The sequence below is a fragment of the Hydra viridissima genome, unplaced genomic scaffold (assembly GCF_058129835.1).
Source record: "Hydra viridissima isolate aposymbiotic clone 2 unplaced genomic scaffold, HvirCarnegie_v1 scaffold_5, whole genome shotgun sequence".
NCBI lineage: Eukaryota > Metazoa > Cnidaria > Hydrozoa > Anthoathecata > Hydridae > Hydra > Hydra viridissima.
The window spans coordinates 3,287,400-3,303,832 of record NW_028324304.1 but is presented as its reverse complement, the minus strand read 5'-3'; the positions used below and the strand labels follow the sequence as shown (position 1 = coordinate 3,303,832).

The following is a 16,433-nucleotide window of genomic DNA, read 5'->3' as shown; positions in this document are numbered from 1 at the left end:
TTTGATGCGAATACACTGTTTCCAAGAAAGTCTACCTTTCCACAACAAAAGTGACTCATCAATTGATACATTTTGTGTAGGTGCATACACCTTTTGGAATTTTTTTGTCAAATAATCCCATACTGTGCTTATTTTGGATAAAACAGGATATTTATTTGGTAATGTGGTAGAATCAGCAAAATGAATAAACTTGTCGATTAACTTGAACTTGTTATAGGATAAAAACCACTTAATAACAGCACTTGCAAACCATGGATTTGTGGTGTAATACATTTCATATGTGGGTTTCCAAAGTACTCTTTGATATAAAAAAATTGCAATATATTGTCTGACCTCTGAAACTGTCACAGGCAACCAACGCCTCATTCTGGATTTAACTGATAATTCTTTTTTATTTATAGTTTGGGAAGCATATCGATTAGTTTCATTAACAATAAACTCACAAATTTCATCTGTAAAGTAAAGCTCAAACAAATAAAGAGGATCATTTTTGACTATATCTTGATTGCACCCAGAAATACTGGTAAATTCAAAGGGGTGAACTCTATTATTTGAAGGTTCAGATTTCCAGATCGTTATGTATGAGCCAGGAAATACATTTTCTAAGGAATTGTCACTAGAACTAAGAGCATCGACCAATGCAGGCATTTCTTCTTCTACACTTAACTCTAATATCTCTGGTTCAGAATTTTCTTCATCAGAAACATCAGATAAACTATACTCTTCTTGTGAAATCTCACTTAACTCCTCGTTTTTATCGAATATATAATTTTCTATTTCCTCGTGAGTAAATTTTCGCTTTTTCGTTAATAATTTTTCCACTGAAAAAACATGCTTGTCTGCCATATTTAAAATAAAAGTGAACACGTGCAAAAGTAAATTATTAAATAAAAAGCTTATTAATTATCCAGTAATAAATTTTGTGACGATTAGAAGTATAATTACTCATAAAAAGACAGAAATTATGAGGAGATACACTAAAACGTAATATTACGGCATGGACATTCAGGAACCACTTTTAGTTTGCGTAATATTACGGCATGGACATTTAGAAACCACTTTGGATTTGCGTATTATTAGGGCATGGACTGTTAAAGGGTTATATAAAACACGGGAATTGTGTCGTGGTAGAGCACTTGGCTTGTAAGCGAGAGGTTTGGAGTTCGACTCCCACCACGCCCCTGGAAGTGCCACGCTCAACTTAGTTTCTTCGCGCAGCAGGCCTTGTTTGTAAAGGTTCGTGTTTCCGAGCTAAAGGATTGAGAGAGGGTTGAAACCACAATAAAAAATATTTAAAAATGAAAAAAAAAAGCGTAGTCTCCTCGCCTGAAGTGGCCTCCTTGGAGAGATGAATAATAGGAAGAAAAAAAAGATATCAAATTATCAATGTCTTTTTCAATCAAATTAAGACTACATTTTAAGAAATAAAATTCCTTTGTTAAAAAAAAGAAAAAAGTTATTTTACATTTAAGATTCCAAAGTTCACTTGGAAAATAATTTCAGCTTTTGTTCTTAATGTTGTTCCAGCAAGCGGTTGAGGCAGGATTGCTTTTATATTATTAATATTCACACTACGAATGTCATTAATTCTAGGTTTGACAAATTTAGAAGTTTCTTTATTCTGGCATTTCAGGAAGCTGACCTCTACTTAAAAATTTGTGTCTATTTCTTTCTGCACTATGCCTACACAATAAGAAATGGTGTTTTTACTACAAACCTCGCAAAGAACATAATCACTAACACTCACATTTTGAATAACGCTAAAAGAAATAGTTTCCAATTCTTCTTCAAACTCTAGTGAGTAACAATCAGCAGAAACATCATTTGTTATTTTCCTAAAATCTTCATCAAGGTCACTGTTCGATTTGCCTAATATGTTTTTCCTCACATTTTTGGATTTTAGAATGACAATTTTTTTACCTTTTTTTTTGTTTAATACTTCATCTTTTATTCTTAAAATCTCTGGTGTTGATGTGGCTATCATACACTTTCCCTTTTTACGTCCACGTCTTAAAATCTTACGAGAAGGTGCCTGCAAAATATATATTATAGTATTATCGAATTATAGAATTTAAAGAAAACCTAAACTAAGAATATTTAGTTTAAATTACCTTTGGATAACCTCGTACAATCTCAGGAGAAAATACAGGTAAGTTTTTTTTTACTGCTTCATGTTGCACACTCAAACCTGAGATATCTGAAAGAATAGCACTTGTATTAGATTTCTCGCATGAGCCTTTGTTGCATGGTTTTTGAGACACATCTCTATCTATAATAACTGCTTCATGTTGCACACGCAAATCTGAGATATCTGAAGGAGTAGCAGTTGTAATCGATTTCTCACATGAGCCTTCACTGCATGGTTTTTGAGGCACATCTCTCTCTGTTACAACTGATGGTAAAAAAATATCATCCCCATATACATGTCTAACATAAGGCCAAATTCCTGTCACGCGAAATCCTGACATAATATTTGTTGGTGTGAAAGATTTTTCCCATGCTTGTCGAATGAGACTGGCCATTTCATAAATTGTAATGGCTTGTCCTGGATTGCTAAGCATCCAGCTAGTGGCAGCTGTATTAAAATATGTTTTCATTTGACCAAAAGCAGACCTATCTAGAGGTTTTGTGTTATGTGAAGTATGTGGTGGCAAAATCATCATACAAACATCCCAGCAAACATGGTTTGGAGGACCTATAGAGGTCCAGTAGAGGCAACGCTACTGGTCCATTAGCGGCGCGCCGCTTATGGACCAGTTGAGTTTTGCTCATCGGTTACTGAGCGGACCAATAGTGGCACAACCCTTGGGCGGTCAGTCAATGGTCCTACAGCGGCATGTACTGTGAATGGTCAGCTAGTGGACCTGTAGTTGCACGTGCCTTTAACGGTCAAGCAGTGTATTCATATTAGCAATTTTTTAAAAAATATAGGGTATACATAGGGCTCTCTATATATAGGACTTAATTCTTAATATCTAATATTAAAACGACAGACAAATCTTGAAGTTTATTATTTAGTTAAGCAGTTGTTTGGCGTGTCACCAATTTGAGAAGTTTAACTTATTTACTGGTTTTGACAATTAGAAAGACTAGTTAGATATCCGCCAGGTGTACCTCTAATATTATGACTTCCACTGGATATTTATCTCTATTGTAAACTAAATAGTCTCCAAATAACAAAAACTATTTGGGCAATTTGTGTTTATGCAAAATGAGCGGCGCGATTATTAACAACAACATTTTAACGTCACTACACAAGAGAACTTTTTCAAATACAATTGTACTGTATTTATTTCATATTTTAATTGTAAAATTCTCAAAATTTTATTCTTCATTTAAAGATGATTCACTATCAGGAATATCACTAATCGTTGTAGTTTGTTATTTTCTTTCTTTTCGTTCTTTACGACCGCCATCTCTATCGTTCGACTCATGTATATAACGAACAATTTCTTTTTGAACATCACATTCATTACAGTTTCGCGTCGGAATATTCCTTGCTATAGCGTCTATTAATTACAAAACAAAACTATTGAATCAAACTAAATAAAATTTTAAGTTGAAGTAAATATACAAGCACATTTTAATAACACATACTACAATAAAACTTTACCCAAAAGATAGCTGTGTAAGTTATCAAAACTTAGAATCAATTCAACACAATATCGAGTTGGAGAACGTCCACGATTCCGCAACTCGACCTATTGTTTCATCGACTCTAAGTTACAATAACTTATACGTTTTCCAACTACGAATTCTCACCTACAATTAGTTATTAAAAAAAACTAATTTCTATTTAATAAAAATCTTATACATTTATAATGATGTACCAGCATTACATATGTTATTGCTTCAACATTTTGAACAAATGAGGATTAAAAATTCTTGGATTCCAAATGTTTCCCAAAAAAACTTGAAAAATATCCACCACATAACTGCTCGCCTCTAATTATATATTAAAGCAAGAGCACAGATATGTTTTGGTTGCTTTTCCCTGTATGGTTAGTGAAATACCATAGTGAAATACCAGGCCTTGAATGATTAGTGAAATACCACTTTATCAAAATTGTATAACTTTAATTCTTATCACTACATAACCGGTTATGAATTACTTTTTCATATTATTTTAAAAAATGTGTAAAAGATCATACTATCATAATTACAAAATGAGAAATTGTCACACTGAGCATTTTTTTGCTGTAAACAGATTAAACTTTTTTTTTGCTGAACAGACAACAATGACTCATAAAAATATATAGTCAAACTACTAAAATAAAATGTTTGTACAAATAAGCCTGCTAAGCCACAAATAACCCTGCTAAATAAGTAAAAAAATGGTATTTCACCAAAATGAAATACAATTTTCTCAAATAATAAAATATTCACTCCAACCCTTACTCATTCAATAAAAACTCAGATGATTATAAATTTAACACTCAAATGATTAGATTTATAAAATGTATATTACATTTAGATCAATAAATCATAAAATCAAATCCTATATCTTATAAGCTGAAGATATAGGAAGTGTTCAGACTTTTAGAATATTACAAATACATACTTAGAATAACTCCATGACACTTTGTATTCCCAAACTTTGTTTTTGGAGGTTGTCCTATCCAATTTAAATTTCTTAAAAGTGAATTAGTGAACATGCTCCTTATCATACATTTTACAGCTTCTCTTAAAGTAGTCCCACCTTTGGAAGAAACAACAACCTTAAATCATAAAAATTGCATATATAAAATTAATTTTCTAATTAAACACATAAAATAATAACTGAAATATTAATTAAAATTTTATGTACATGTGTGTGTGTGTCTATATATATATATATACACATACATATATATACATATATATATGTATGTATGTATATATATACACATATATTTTATTCTTTTGTTTTTTGTTTGTAATACACTCTTTACCCTTAATTCTCAAGTATGTATTTTTTCACACGAGGTTCATGAGTAATAAAATGAACAAGGTTCATGAGTAATTATAATAGTTAAGTAATAAAAAAAGAAAATATTAACAATACTATAATATCTTGTAATCAAATACATAATGGCATTAAAAAATGACAATGCCCTCACCAGTTGTTTAAAGAAAACTTTATCTGAAAGCTTCACATTTAAATCTAGAAAATCATTAACATTATTAATTGGCAGTTCAAGTTGTTCAAGAATGTGATCAGCAGATTAAAACCCCCTTTCAGTCAATGATTGTAGATGTTGAGTATTGATAAAAATCTGACTTTAATTTGGCCAATATTGTAAAAGTCTGCTTAGCAAAGTTTTTAAAAAATAATTACTGAATCTAAATTTGAATGTTCAGCATCTGTTGCCACCAGCTTTGGAATAAAACTATTATTTTGGCTATTTTCTAAAAAACTACCTAATACAAAATCTTCTTCTAAACTTTTATCAACTTAAAATCTATCGTGTTCTAGTGTTACATTTGATGCATTATTGTTCCCAGATATTAAAGTTTCCATTGTAAAAGTTGGTATTTTTGGTGCTGGAGAATGCACTTTCGACTTTTTTGACTGCTTAATTACCTCTTGAATATCAAAACTAATAGTCTCATTAACACTATCATTTTCAAGTTTGTCAACTTATTGCCTTGCTTTTCTAAAAAAAAAAATAGTATTTAAGTTATATACTATGATTGACAGTTAGAACATTAATAGTAATTTAATAGCTCAAACCTTATAACAATTACTATATCAAAAATATCAGACAAAAAAAAAATAGGAAAATAAAATTGTCCAAAAAAATTTGCTTACTGTATTGGCCACATTTGAATTTATATTTATCATATTGAGCAATAATAGTAAAACACTTTAATAAATAAATTAAAAACACTTTAATAAATAAAATAAACTTTTTGTGTACTACTGATGCAAAGATAACCATCCAACATTTACAAGTCTACATTTACCCGCTATTATATTTGGGGTTTCAAACAAAGTTCTTTTTATATATAAAATATATTTAGAGAACAAAGTTATAAGTTTAATATCTACTATTTTTGAACAAATGTTAAGTACTGTTTACTCATTGGACGTTGACAAATTTCATTAACTTCAGTTTGTAAATCTGAAGTATATTGTATATCTTTTAACTTTTCAACAGCTTTTGGGTAAGAATCTAAAAAGTGCCTGTTAAAAAAATTAAAAATATCCTAAAAGACAAAAAGAATAAAATAATTTTAAAAGGTTTGTAGTATGTATATTATTTTATATATCAAGTAAGACTTTATAATAATTAGACTAAATATTTGACAACTTAACATTTAAATTTTTTTTCATTCATCTTGCAACAATTTAGCCACAAAACAAAATTTTTTGAGAAAAATATCAAAGTTTAAAGCTCTTCATGTACATACCTGCCACTGCCATGAGCCGGATTTGATGCTGTGTCCATGAAGTAGAAAAAGATGTTAAACTAAGTATTGCTTTATCAATAGATTCTTGTCTTGCAAAAGGGGGCCAGTAGCAACTATTCAACTTGCGGTCTCTATCTGCTATCAGCCATGCATGAGGTATCACTAATAACTCTCCATTTTCTTGCTCATGATAAGTCAATTGAATTGAAGAAAAGCTACTATGTAGCTACTATGTATACATATCAGTTTAAATGAAAATCAATTTAAAAATAGAGAGTTACATCCATACTATGGATGTAACTCTCTATTTACATACTATGGACCATAGTAGAAGTTTTTATTTAATTGATAACATAATATAGGTACGCGGAAATAGCGATTTACGGAACCGATTTTTATGCTAAAATTTTGGCTCTCACTTTTTTAACTTTTTTTTGAGGCAGCGTGAGGCAGACGTAATTTTGTGGAGTTTCTTTTTAGAAACATATATACACATAGATACTTTTTGGAAAGAAGAAAGATTAATCTTCACTTTTTTAAAACTTTTATTATGGTTACTAAACTTTTTTATATGATATTTTGCTCTTAAATATTAGGCTGATGTTCTCTCTTGAATTTGGGGTTGAAGAAATGTAAAGTCCGCTTTTTTTATTATTAAAATAGTTTCTTTCATGTATTTTCTACGCACATGCCAAATTTCAACGAATAATGAGGATAAGCAATTAGTTTAATTTGTGTTATACCAAGTATACCACTTTTTTCAGGTAGCTCTAGGCAAACGGTTTTTTGAGGTGGTTCTTTTTAGAAACATATATAAACCTTGACAACTTTTGAAAAAAAGAAAGGTTAGGCTTGTTTTTTGTATCACTATTGTGTATCGCTACCATACTATTTTATGGAGTATTTTGCTGAGAATTTTGCATGAAAATTTGGTTGATGTTGTCACTTGGACTTGTAGTCGAAGAAATGTAAAGTCCGCTTTTTTTATTATTAAAATAGTTTGCTTTTTGCATTTTCTATGAACATGCCAAATTTCAACGAAAAATAAGGATTAGCAATTACTCTAATTAGTGTTGGACTTTAGGTACCTAATTTCGGTTTTTCTGTAATTTTTTTTTTTAAGCGAAATCCGGGTGGGGGCCGAAATCTGGATAAGGGGGGGGGATTCAAATGAAAATCTTATTTTGAATTATTTTGATTTATATTATTAGATTTAATTAAATATGGACAATCCCAACAAAAATCTTGTGGCAACACTAACAGATAGTAAGTTCAATTTTTTTTTTCTCATATCCAAAAATAATAAATGTAAAACCTTAATTGTTTTTTATATAACATAAAAAAAGATTAATGTTTCAGATTAAAACTGTTGGCATTCAATAGGAACAGCTTTAATATTTTAAAACACAAACATTTAATATTTTAAAAACACTAAGAAGTTTTTTGTTAAGATTAATCTAATGAAGTATGTATTCATATGTGGTTTATTATAAAACAAATCATTTAATGATAATGATTGTTATTGTCTTTTATCATATTTGGATTATATACTTCTTTATCTGTGGATTAGTGTTTAAATTATTATACAAGCATATCTAACATTTATTTCTTGTTTCGATCCTACCCAACTTTTTGTGGATTTTTTAAGATTTCGTAAGTATAAGTCACATAAATATTGGGTTTATTAATTAAAAAAACATTTTCATAATCACAAAGAGAAAATAGTTAAAATTAAGTAAATATTAATAAAACATTTATAATATCTTCCTATATATAGAAACACTTAAAAAATTTATGTTAATGTTCTTTACTTATTGTATACTTATCTTTATCTGTGTTTATTGTTTACATAAGTTTATAACCATTCCTAATTTTAGCTTGTTGCTTATAAAAATAATGTCTTTATATTTGAATAGTTATATTTTCATTGTTTATTTTCATTTTTTTAGTATAGTTGTTGCACCTTAAGCAGAACAGCTTTAACGATTGTTGCATTTGTAACTTGATGTTGACAATTTCAAATTATATTGCGTAAAATTTTTTTAACATTTTTAGTCGAATCTACACGGCCTACTGCTGGTAAGTTTGTATCAGTTTGTATATGGTAATGATTATTGAATTAGTTTTTAATCTGTGAATAGATTTCAAAGAATACCAATTTCAAAGTCATTATTTTGCAATATTTATTTTTTATTACAAATTTTGAATTTTAGTTACATCCTCGTCTTCAACAAATGGTAAGTTTAATAACTATTACTTTTTAATATGTGTATATATTTTTGACCATTGCAATATAAATTTTTTATTAAATAATTTTTAAACTTAGTTCCTTCTACATCTGCTATAAGTGGTATGTGTACAAATTTTTACCTTTCAATATGTTTATCTTGGCAATTAGAGTATTTTTTTTTAACTACAACTTTGATAACCTTTAGTTACATCTTCATTGGCTACTACGACCAGTAAGTTTAAAAACTATTATTTGCAAACATGTACACACCTTTCATATCAATTGCAAATTTTTATAAAAACTTTTTTTATCTTTAGTTACATGTGCACAACTTTCTGCTGGTAAATTTATGATTTAGAAATGTTTCTGAATGATTATCTAATTTATGTTTCTATTTAAATACACTATGTAATGCATTAGTATTGTGTTATCCCTCAAAGTGCAGTAGAATGAAATGACCAATCTCATTAACATTTTTTAAGCTATCATTGATTAATATGTTGTTCATATTATTTATTCAGCCTATCACTTTCACAATTAATTTTTTTATGTTAAATTTTACATATTGCTTTTAAGTACTAATCCACTACAACTAGTAAGTTTAAAAACTATTATTTGCATACATGTACACACCTTTCCTATCAATTGCAAATTTTGCAACAATTAATGCAACAATAATGCAACAATTTGTTATATATCTAGCAAATTAAGATCCAAAAAGAATAGGACGATCGATTATCTTGATAATCTGGGCGAGTTGTCTAGAGAAAAGGCAGTTAAGTGGTCTATTTGCATAGCACGTAAAAAAAGAATGAAAACACGACTACTACATAATGAAATTCGAGCAGAGATTACTGGTAGACTGGGTTGTAAACGTCAAAAAATAGACGAAAAACAAAAAAGAAAGTTAGAGCGTGTGCTCTGTATTTTAACTACCAGTGAAATGATGCATAAATATAAACACTTATCTACAAAGCAACTTGGAGATTTAGATGATGTTATGTCGGAGAGAATTGTAGGCAGAAAACTTGGTCATGAGTGGTATGATGCTGACAATTCCAAACCTGTCATTTATGATGGTAGAGTTGAAAAGGTAAACAAGGGATTATATGACGGAATTTACACTATTTCTTACTGGAAAAAAGATGAGACAGATATGGAAGCTGCTGAATATAAGATGAAAAAAATACAGCTTGCTGCTGATGTTATAACAGGTGAATTAATATTTTCCTAAATGGAATATAAAAGTTATTGATATGCTATTTTATTTTTAATATTGATAATTTCAAGTATACAGATAAGTAAAATAATAGATAATAATCATAATAATAATAATCAATAAAAGTTAATAATGAAAACATAATAATTTTAAAACAAGATATTCATTAAAAGTTAAAACATATCAGCAATAACAGAAAGTTAATAAAACCAAGTAATAAAATTATATATATATATATATATATATATATTTGAATATATATAAAATATATTATATAAAATATTTTTGTTTTTTGTATATTTAAGCATTACCGACAGAGTACCGCAAGTTTTGTAGCTTGCAAATATGGTACAGCAAGTTGTGTAGCTTGCAAAAAGAGTACTGCAAGTTTTTTAGCTTGCAAATATGGTACAGCAAGTTGTGTAGCTTGCAAAACATTTTTGATAGACGGCTCTGGCTTACCTTCACGTGGTGTCTATTGTTAAAAATGATTTATTTAGTTTCATTATTGGAATTTTAATATCATTTACTAAAAGCCAAGACATAAATTTACTATATTTTGTATTTTAAAAATTTTTTAAATTTATTTTATCTTTGGCTTATTTTTAGGGTGGATACTCCAACTTGCATCTTGTAATGTGGTAAGATTTGTAAAGTTATATCTCTCTTTTTAAATAAACACAATTTAAAAACATTTTCAAGCTTAAATAAGAATTGGAGGGGGGACGTTGGGCGTGGCACATGCACCTTCCCTAACTAACATAGTAAAATAATCTTGAATACTTATTTCTCTTTTTCCATAAACTCTATTTAAAACCTTTATTCATATACAGTGCTTCCAGAAAGTATTAGCGCACTCGTAATTTTTTTATTATGGACAACTTCAAATCAATATAAATTGTAAAGTAATTTAAATTTTGAACTAATTTTTTTTTTAAATGAAAGGTAAAAGCAATTAAATTTAATTATAATGTCAAATATTGTTAACCTGCTTGTTTTTTTTATGAGTTAATTAGAAGTTTAATGACTACTCGGAAAAATTTCTGAAATTAGGCGTGCAAAAGTATTAGCGCACTCATTTAAAATGTATTAGCACACTCGTTTAATTCCTTTGAGAAAAACTTTTTTGGTTAGTTTTTGTTAAAAACTCTTTGCTGATTAATAATAGTCAATAAAAAATATAAGAGGAATATATTGAAGTGGCGGAAAATCATTTGAAATACAGTTAGTTAAAACTTTAAAATTGCAAGAACAAAAATATGGGTTTAAGGAGCATATCAATTGAAACAAAGTGGCAAGTTGTTGGCCTGAACAAAAGTGGTCTCAGCAATCGAGAAATCGGAGGTCAACTTGAAATCAGTGAATGCAGCGTTAGAACAACGCTCAAAAATTATAATGAGTTTGGAACAGTCAAAGACAAAAGTCGCTCAGGTCGTCCCAAAAAAATGTCAGAAAGGGACGAAAATAAAGCAGTTATGCTCGCTAGACGCAACCCAAACATGAGCATAGCCGAAATCGCCTCAGACCTGAATACAGCGTTGGGTGCACATCAAGTTAGCCGATCAACAATTAGCAAGCTTATGAAGAAAAAACACCTCAATTCATACCTTGCAACAAAGAAGCCACTATTAAGTATCAAAGACCGTCTCAAGCGTAGAAAATGGTGCAAAGAGAGAGCTGCATGGACTGTAGAGCAATGGAGGAAAGTAATTTTCTCCGACGAGTCAAATTTTGAAATTATTAATCGCAAGAAAAGGGTTGTCGTGAGGAGATACAAAAACGAAAAGTATAATACTCGTTTTATCATGTCAAAATTTCAAGGAGGAGGAGGTTCAATTGGCATTTGGGGCTGCATTGCTGGATCTAGCAATGGACTGGCGCATCTTTACACTGATCGCCTTAATCAACATCGATATAGAGAGATATTAGAAGATTATTTAAAGCCATCAATGGACGTTTTCAAGGCTGACTCCACCTGGCAATTTCAACAAGATAACGCTCCTTGCCACACAGCACGCTCAATAAAGCAATACATGGAAGAAAAACGGTTGAATCTAATGCCTTGGCCCGCTCGCTCACCTGATTTAAATCCTATTGAAAATCTTTGGAGTTGGATGGACTGCAAATTACAAAAAAGCAAGCCCACTAACTTGGTGCAGCTCAAAACGCAAATCCAAGAGTTGTGAAACACCGTGCCACAAGAACTAATAAGAAAACTTATAGATTCTATGCCGCGTAGAGTCTTGGCATGCCTTAAAAACAAAGGTGGTCACATAAAATATTAAACTTTCTTAGAATCTTTGAAAAACTGTAAGTGCGCTAATACTTTTGCACGCTTAATTTCAGACATTTTTCCGAGTAGTCATTAAACTTCTAATTAACTCATAAAAAAAACAAGCAGGTTGACAATATTTGACATTATAATTAAATTTAATTGCTTTTACCTTTCATTTAAAAAAAAATTAGTTCAAAATTTAAATTACTTTACAATTTATATTGATTTGAAGTTGTCCATAATAAAAAAATTACGAGTGCGCTAATACTTTCTGGAAGCACTGTATATTAAAAAATTTTTTTTTAGGTTGGATAATATTGGGCGGGGGGGCGCGGGGGGCGGGGCGTTAAGCGTGGCACATGCCCCGCCCCTAATGTCAATTTATATACCACTTGTATATGATGTAAAGTAAGAAAATATAATTTAAACTTTTTAACACAAAATATAATCAGTGTTTTTTAGGTTTAAATATGTTTAAGAATGTAACATTTCACTACGAGGGTGTTAAAACATAACAAAGACGTCCACCCTTTAATCTAAAAAAGACCGCTAATATTTGGAAATGGAATGGAAGCAAATTAGATTAACTTTTTGTGTATAAAGATAACATATTTTATTAGAAAAACACTCCTTCGTGTGAAAAACTTGTATTTTTTAAGGTTACTATGGTGTTCCGGTTCCCCCCTCTGGCCCTCTATACACCCTTTCTATCAATAGAGTTATGTGAACTTGTAGCCTACTCTTACATCTATCTTTTGATACCAAGGTTTAGGCATTTGGATAAGATTTGACAAAGTTATAACAATTTTAGTGAAAAAAAAAATTTTTTTGGAACCAATTTCTTCAATAAATCCATATATCGAAAATTTGCTACTAAAAACGTCATAACTTTTTTTTAAATTGTTCGTTTTTAATAATTTTTTCACCTTTAAAATACTGTATTGAAGGGCTTTCTAATGATATATAACATTTTAGTATATGCTCAGTTTTAAAAAATCAGTCCATGTACCTACATAATAACACTTTTTTTTATGACTTAACCAACTTCATTAGGGATAAAAAAGACACTAAGATATAAAACCAATATAAAGCAATCTAATAATATAAAAGTATTTGTTGCAGTAAATATAAACCTTAAAAGACAACTATACTAAATACGGTTTTCCAAAATGCTATAGTAATTTGGAAAACCGTATTTATAAACATAATATACGTTTTTGAGTAGTTATAATGTTAGTTGGATCATTAGCGGTCCGATTTAGGCATCAATAGCGGACCATTGGAGTTTTTAATATCGGTTAAATAGTTGACCATTAATGGCAAGCGTCCCAGTGGGCAGCCATTACCTTTTCGATGTCGGTACTTTAGAGGCACGCCGGAACCGGGCAGCCACTAACGGTTCTACATCGGTAATCTATAGTAACGGTTATTTGCCCGACTTGCTTTGTTCCCTTTGATGCAATGACACGAGGAGTTTTTTGCACAGTAGTAAAACCTGTCTCATCAAGATTAAAAATTTTAGATGATGTTGCTTTAGACTCTGATATACCTTCTTGCAATATGTGAAAGAAAATATCAATAGTATACCGATTAAATGCTTATGCTCTCGCAATTGAAGTTGCCTCTGGTTTTCTAACAGATAATTTTGGGTTTCTTTTTAAAAATCCTGTTAACCAATCTCGACCAGCCTTTTCTTGCTCTATCCAACGCAAAGGACATTTTATTTTGTTTGCTTGAGCCATTTCAAAGGCTAGAGCTCTTACTTGAACTGGTGTAAGGCTATATAACATATCAGAGCATGACTTTAAATAAGTGCTCAGTGTTTGTTCTTGTGCAACAGAGAAAATCATAGAATGTTGATAATTTGGTTGAAGATTAGCAGCTGGGTATTGACACTTTTTTTTTATACACCTATGAAGTGCAGACTTAGAAATGCCAGCTGAATATGCTGCTTCTCTAAGGCTCATCCAACTTTCCACTTCAGCTACAGCAACTTTCAAAATGTTTTCTGAAACATGTGGAGTTTCACTTTTTCTTTTGTAAACTCTTGGCATGACCTGAAATTTAAAAGAAATTAGGTTTGATAAAAAAATATTTAAGGTTACTGTTGTTACTATATTTAATATCAGACTACTATGAAATAACAACTTTACTTACATATGCTTTCAAATTATTGATGTAAAAAGAACTCTCAATTTGTTCCAAATAATAATAATGAATCAAATCAAATTTAACTTTAATAAAGATCTCTCTTTCTAAATTTTGTTTTAAATCAACTGTATAAGAACTAAAACTAAAATTAAATATTTCAACTAAACGTCTCAATATTTTTATTTTGAAAACTATAAAAAACCGTAGCTAAAATGTTCTAGAAACTTCCGCAACAAAATAACGCAAAACCGTTAAGGAGAAGTGGGACAGCGATTTTTATCTCTGTCCCGCTTCACCCCTATGTAGGGAAGACAAAACAAAACTAAAATTACAGCCACACAGTTAAAGCTAAAATATAAATTTAATTACTAAATGTTAGATGATAAGTGCATTTCCCTATAAAATAAAAAGAAATGCAATAACTGTCTAAAATAAATACATACACGAGTTACTAGGCTGTCAGCAAAAGTACTTTTTTGGGTTACTTCCAAAAAAAGGGGTTTTCACCGCGCGCAGGGACGAGAAACAATGTCTAATAAAAAGAGCACATGAAATCTATACGTTTATATTAAATAATAGTAATTTGGCGCTGCTGCGAAATAAAATTATAGGGGCGTCCCACTTCTCCCGCGTCCCACTTCTCCCCATTCTCCCCATTCTCCCCTATATTGTATAGTATATCATACTATGTAAATACATTACTGCATTATATCTATATACATAATTGAATTATATATGTATATATATATATATATATATATATATATATATATATATATATATATATATATATATATATAACACTAAAAAAACCACAAAACCTTCTCCATTTCTGTTTTTACAAACATCCGCCTACAGTTTTTTTTTTTTTGCGCGACTTTTAGGCATGTTATTAAGTAGGCCGTGCTGCACACTCTTGTGTAAAATAATTACTTAGACCTGGGGAATTAATTTGCTTTCGGAATATTATTATGATTTCGAAATTCTGAAAATATTACCGAAACAGTTTTTCACTTTCGAAGTATTTTTGTGATTTCGAAATTCTAAAAATAATACCGAAACGATTTTTTACTTCCGAAATTCTAAAATTTGCTTTGAAATATTTTTGCATGAATAAGAACTCCAAAGTTTCTTTACAGGGATTAGAACCCTCAGGATATGATAGGGGGTTGATATTTTGTGATATTTTGTGGAAAAGAGAAAAGGGGATCTGAAAAGTTTTTAGCGTGACATAATTTGCGAGTAACCCCTTTCATCTACACTGTGAAATGTTTCATATAAAATATTAGCCCTCCCAAAGTGATTAAAGCCTACCTACAACAAAAGCTACTTATGTGTTTTTGTTTACAATTTAAATTGTAAATTTTGAATGTAAAATTTTTTAAATTTATACTATTAAAATTTTTACTTATTAGTTCTTGAATGAAGATGCTTAAAAGCGTCTTCATTCAATATCAAATAAGAAAAAATTGAACTTCTAATTCAAAATTAAATTCAAAACTAAAATGTGGTTAAACTGGTGTTGTTACGACTAAATCGACTAATATATTTTCAAAAGTCGAACAAAGTCGACATTTAAACTTATATTAATATTTTTGAAATTATATTTTGAACGACTAGCACTTTTTTGAAATCGACTAAGTCGACTAAAAGTCGATTTAGTCGAAGTGTTAGGGGAGGGGGGGGGGAATTAATAAAAGAAACGAAAGGTCTTCGTAGAGCGCATTGCGCTCTACGTAGCCATACGCTACTCTGAGCGCAATATTGTACACGCATCCGCAATTATTTTACTAAAACAGTGCGATTTATACTTCACAATAAAGTTGGTTCGATAGGCGGTTAAATCGAAATCAAAAATTATTTACTAAAGAAACATTTTGTGCAACTTATAAAGTGAATGTTTTAGATTAGAACATTTTATCGCCATCAAAATACAACGATAACATTTATTTGGACAGTCAATAATTTCATCAGTTCAATGCAGTGTATATTTGAATAAAATGTTTTAGATAAGTTCTAAGCAATCCATTATGGCTTGTCAGCACTTATCTAAAATAATCATGAATTCATTTGAGAAAAACACTCTATGCATAAGTAAACTAAGGTAATCTTTTTAGTTTATAGTTGTCTCTAGATTACATGCAGACATCATAGATATCTACATG

General features: G+C 30.0%; 1 protein-coding gene and 2 pseudogenes across 3 annotated transcripts; 1 reads left to right on the top strand and 2 right to left on the bottom strand.

Annotated features, from left to right (window-relative positions):
- Window positions 1–1,456: 1,456 nt before the first annotated feature.
- LOC145195325 (uncharacterized) lies at window positions 1,457–2,618 on the bottom strand (annotated as a pseudogene). Its single transcript, XR_016452697.1, has 2 exons — window positions 2,112–2,618; window positions 1,457–2,032 (listed from the first exon to the last, which is right to left on the bottom strand). The product of XR_016452697.1 is annotated as an uncharacterized LOC145195325 (transcript).
- A 638-nt stretch (window positions 2,619–3,256) lies between these two features.
- Window positions 3,257–6,680, bottom strand: LOC149888005 (uncharacterized; annotated as a pseudogene). Its single transcript, XR_016452943.1, has 6 exons — window positions 6,675–6,680; window positions 6,394–6,619; window positions 6,056–6,155; window positions 5,100–5,636; window positions 4,562–4,718; window positions 3,257–3,509 (listed from the first exon to the last, which is right to left on the bottom strand). The product of XR_016452943.1 is annotated as an uncharacterized LOC149888005 (transcript).
- A 936-nt stretch (window positions 6,681–7,616) lies between these two features.
- On the top strand, window positions 7,617–9,857 carry LOC149888004 (uncharacterized). Its single transcript, XM_090088981.1, has 8 exons — window positions 7,617–7,659; window positions 7,984–8,046; window positions 8,449–8,472; window positions 8,607–8,630; window positions 8,720–8,743; window positions 8,829–8,964; window positions 9,200–9,218; window positions 9,300–9,857. Exons 1-8 carry the CDS (start codon window positions 7,617–7,619, stop codon window positions 9,855–9,857), a joined length of 891 nt encoding a protein of 296 aa, XP_089945107.1.
- Window positions 9,858–16,433: the final 6,576 nt, after the last annotated feature.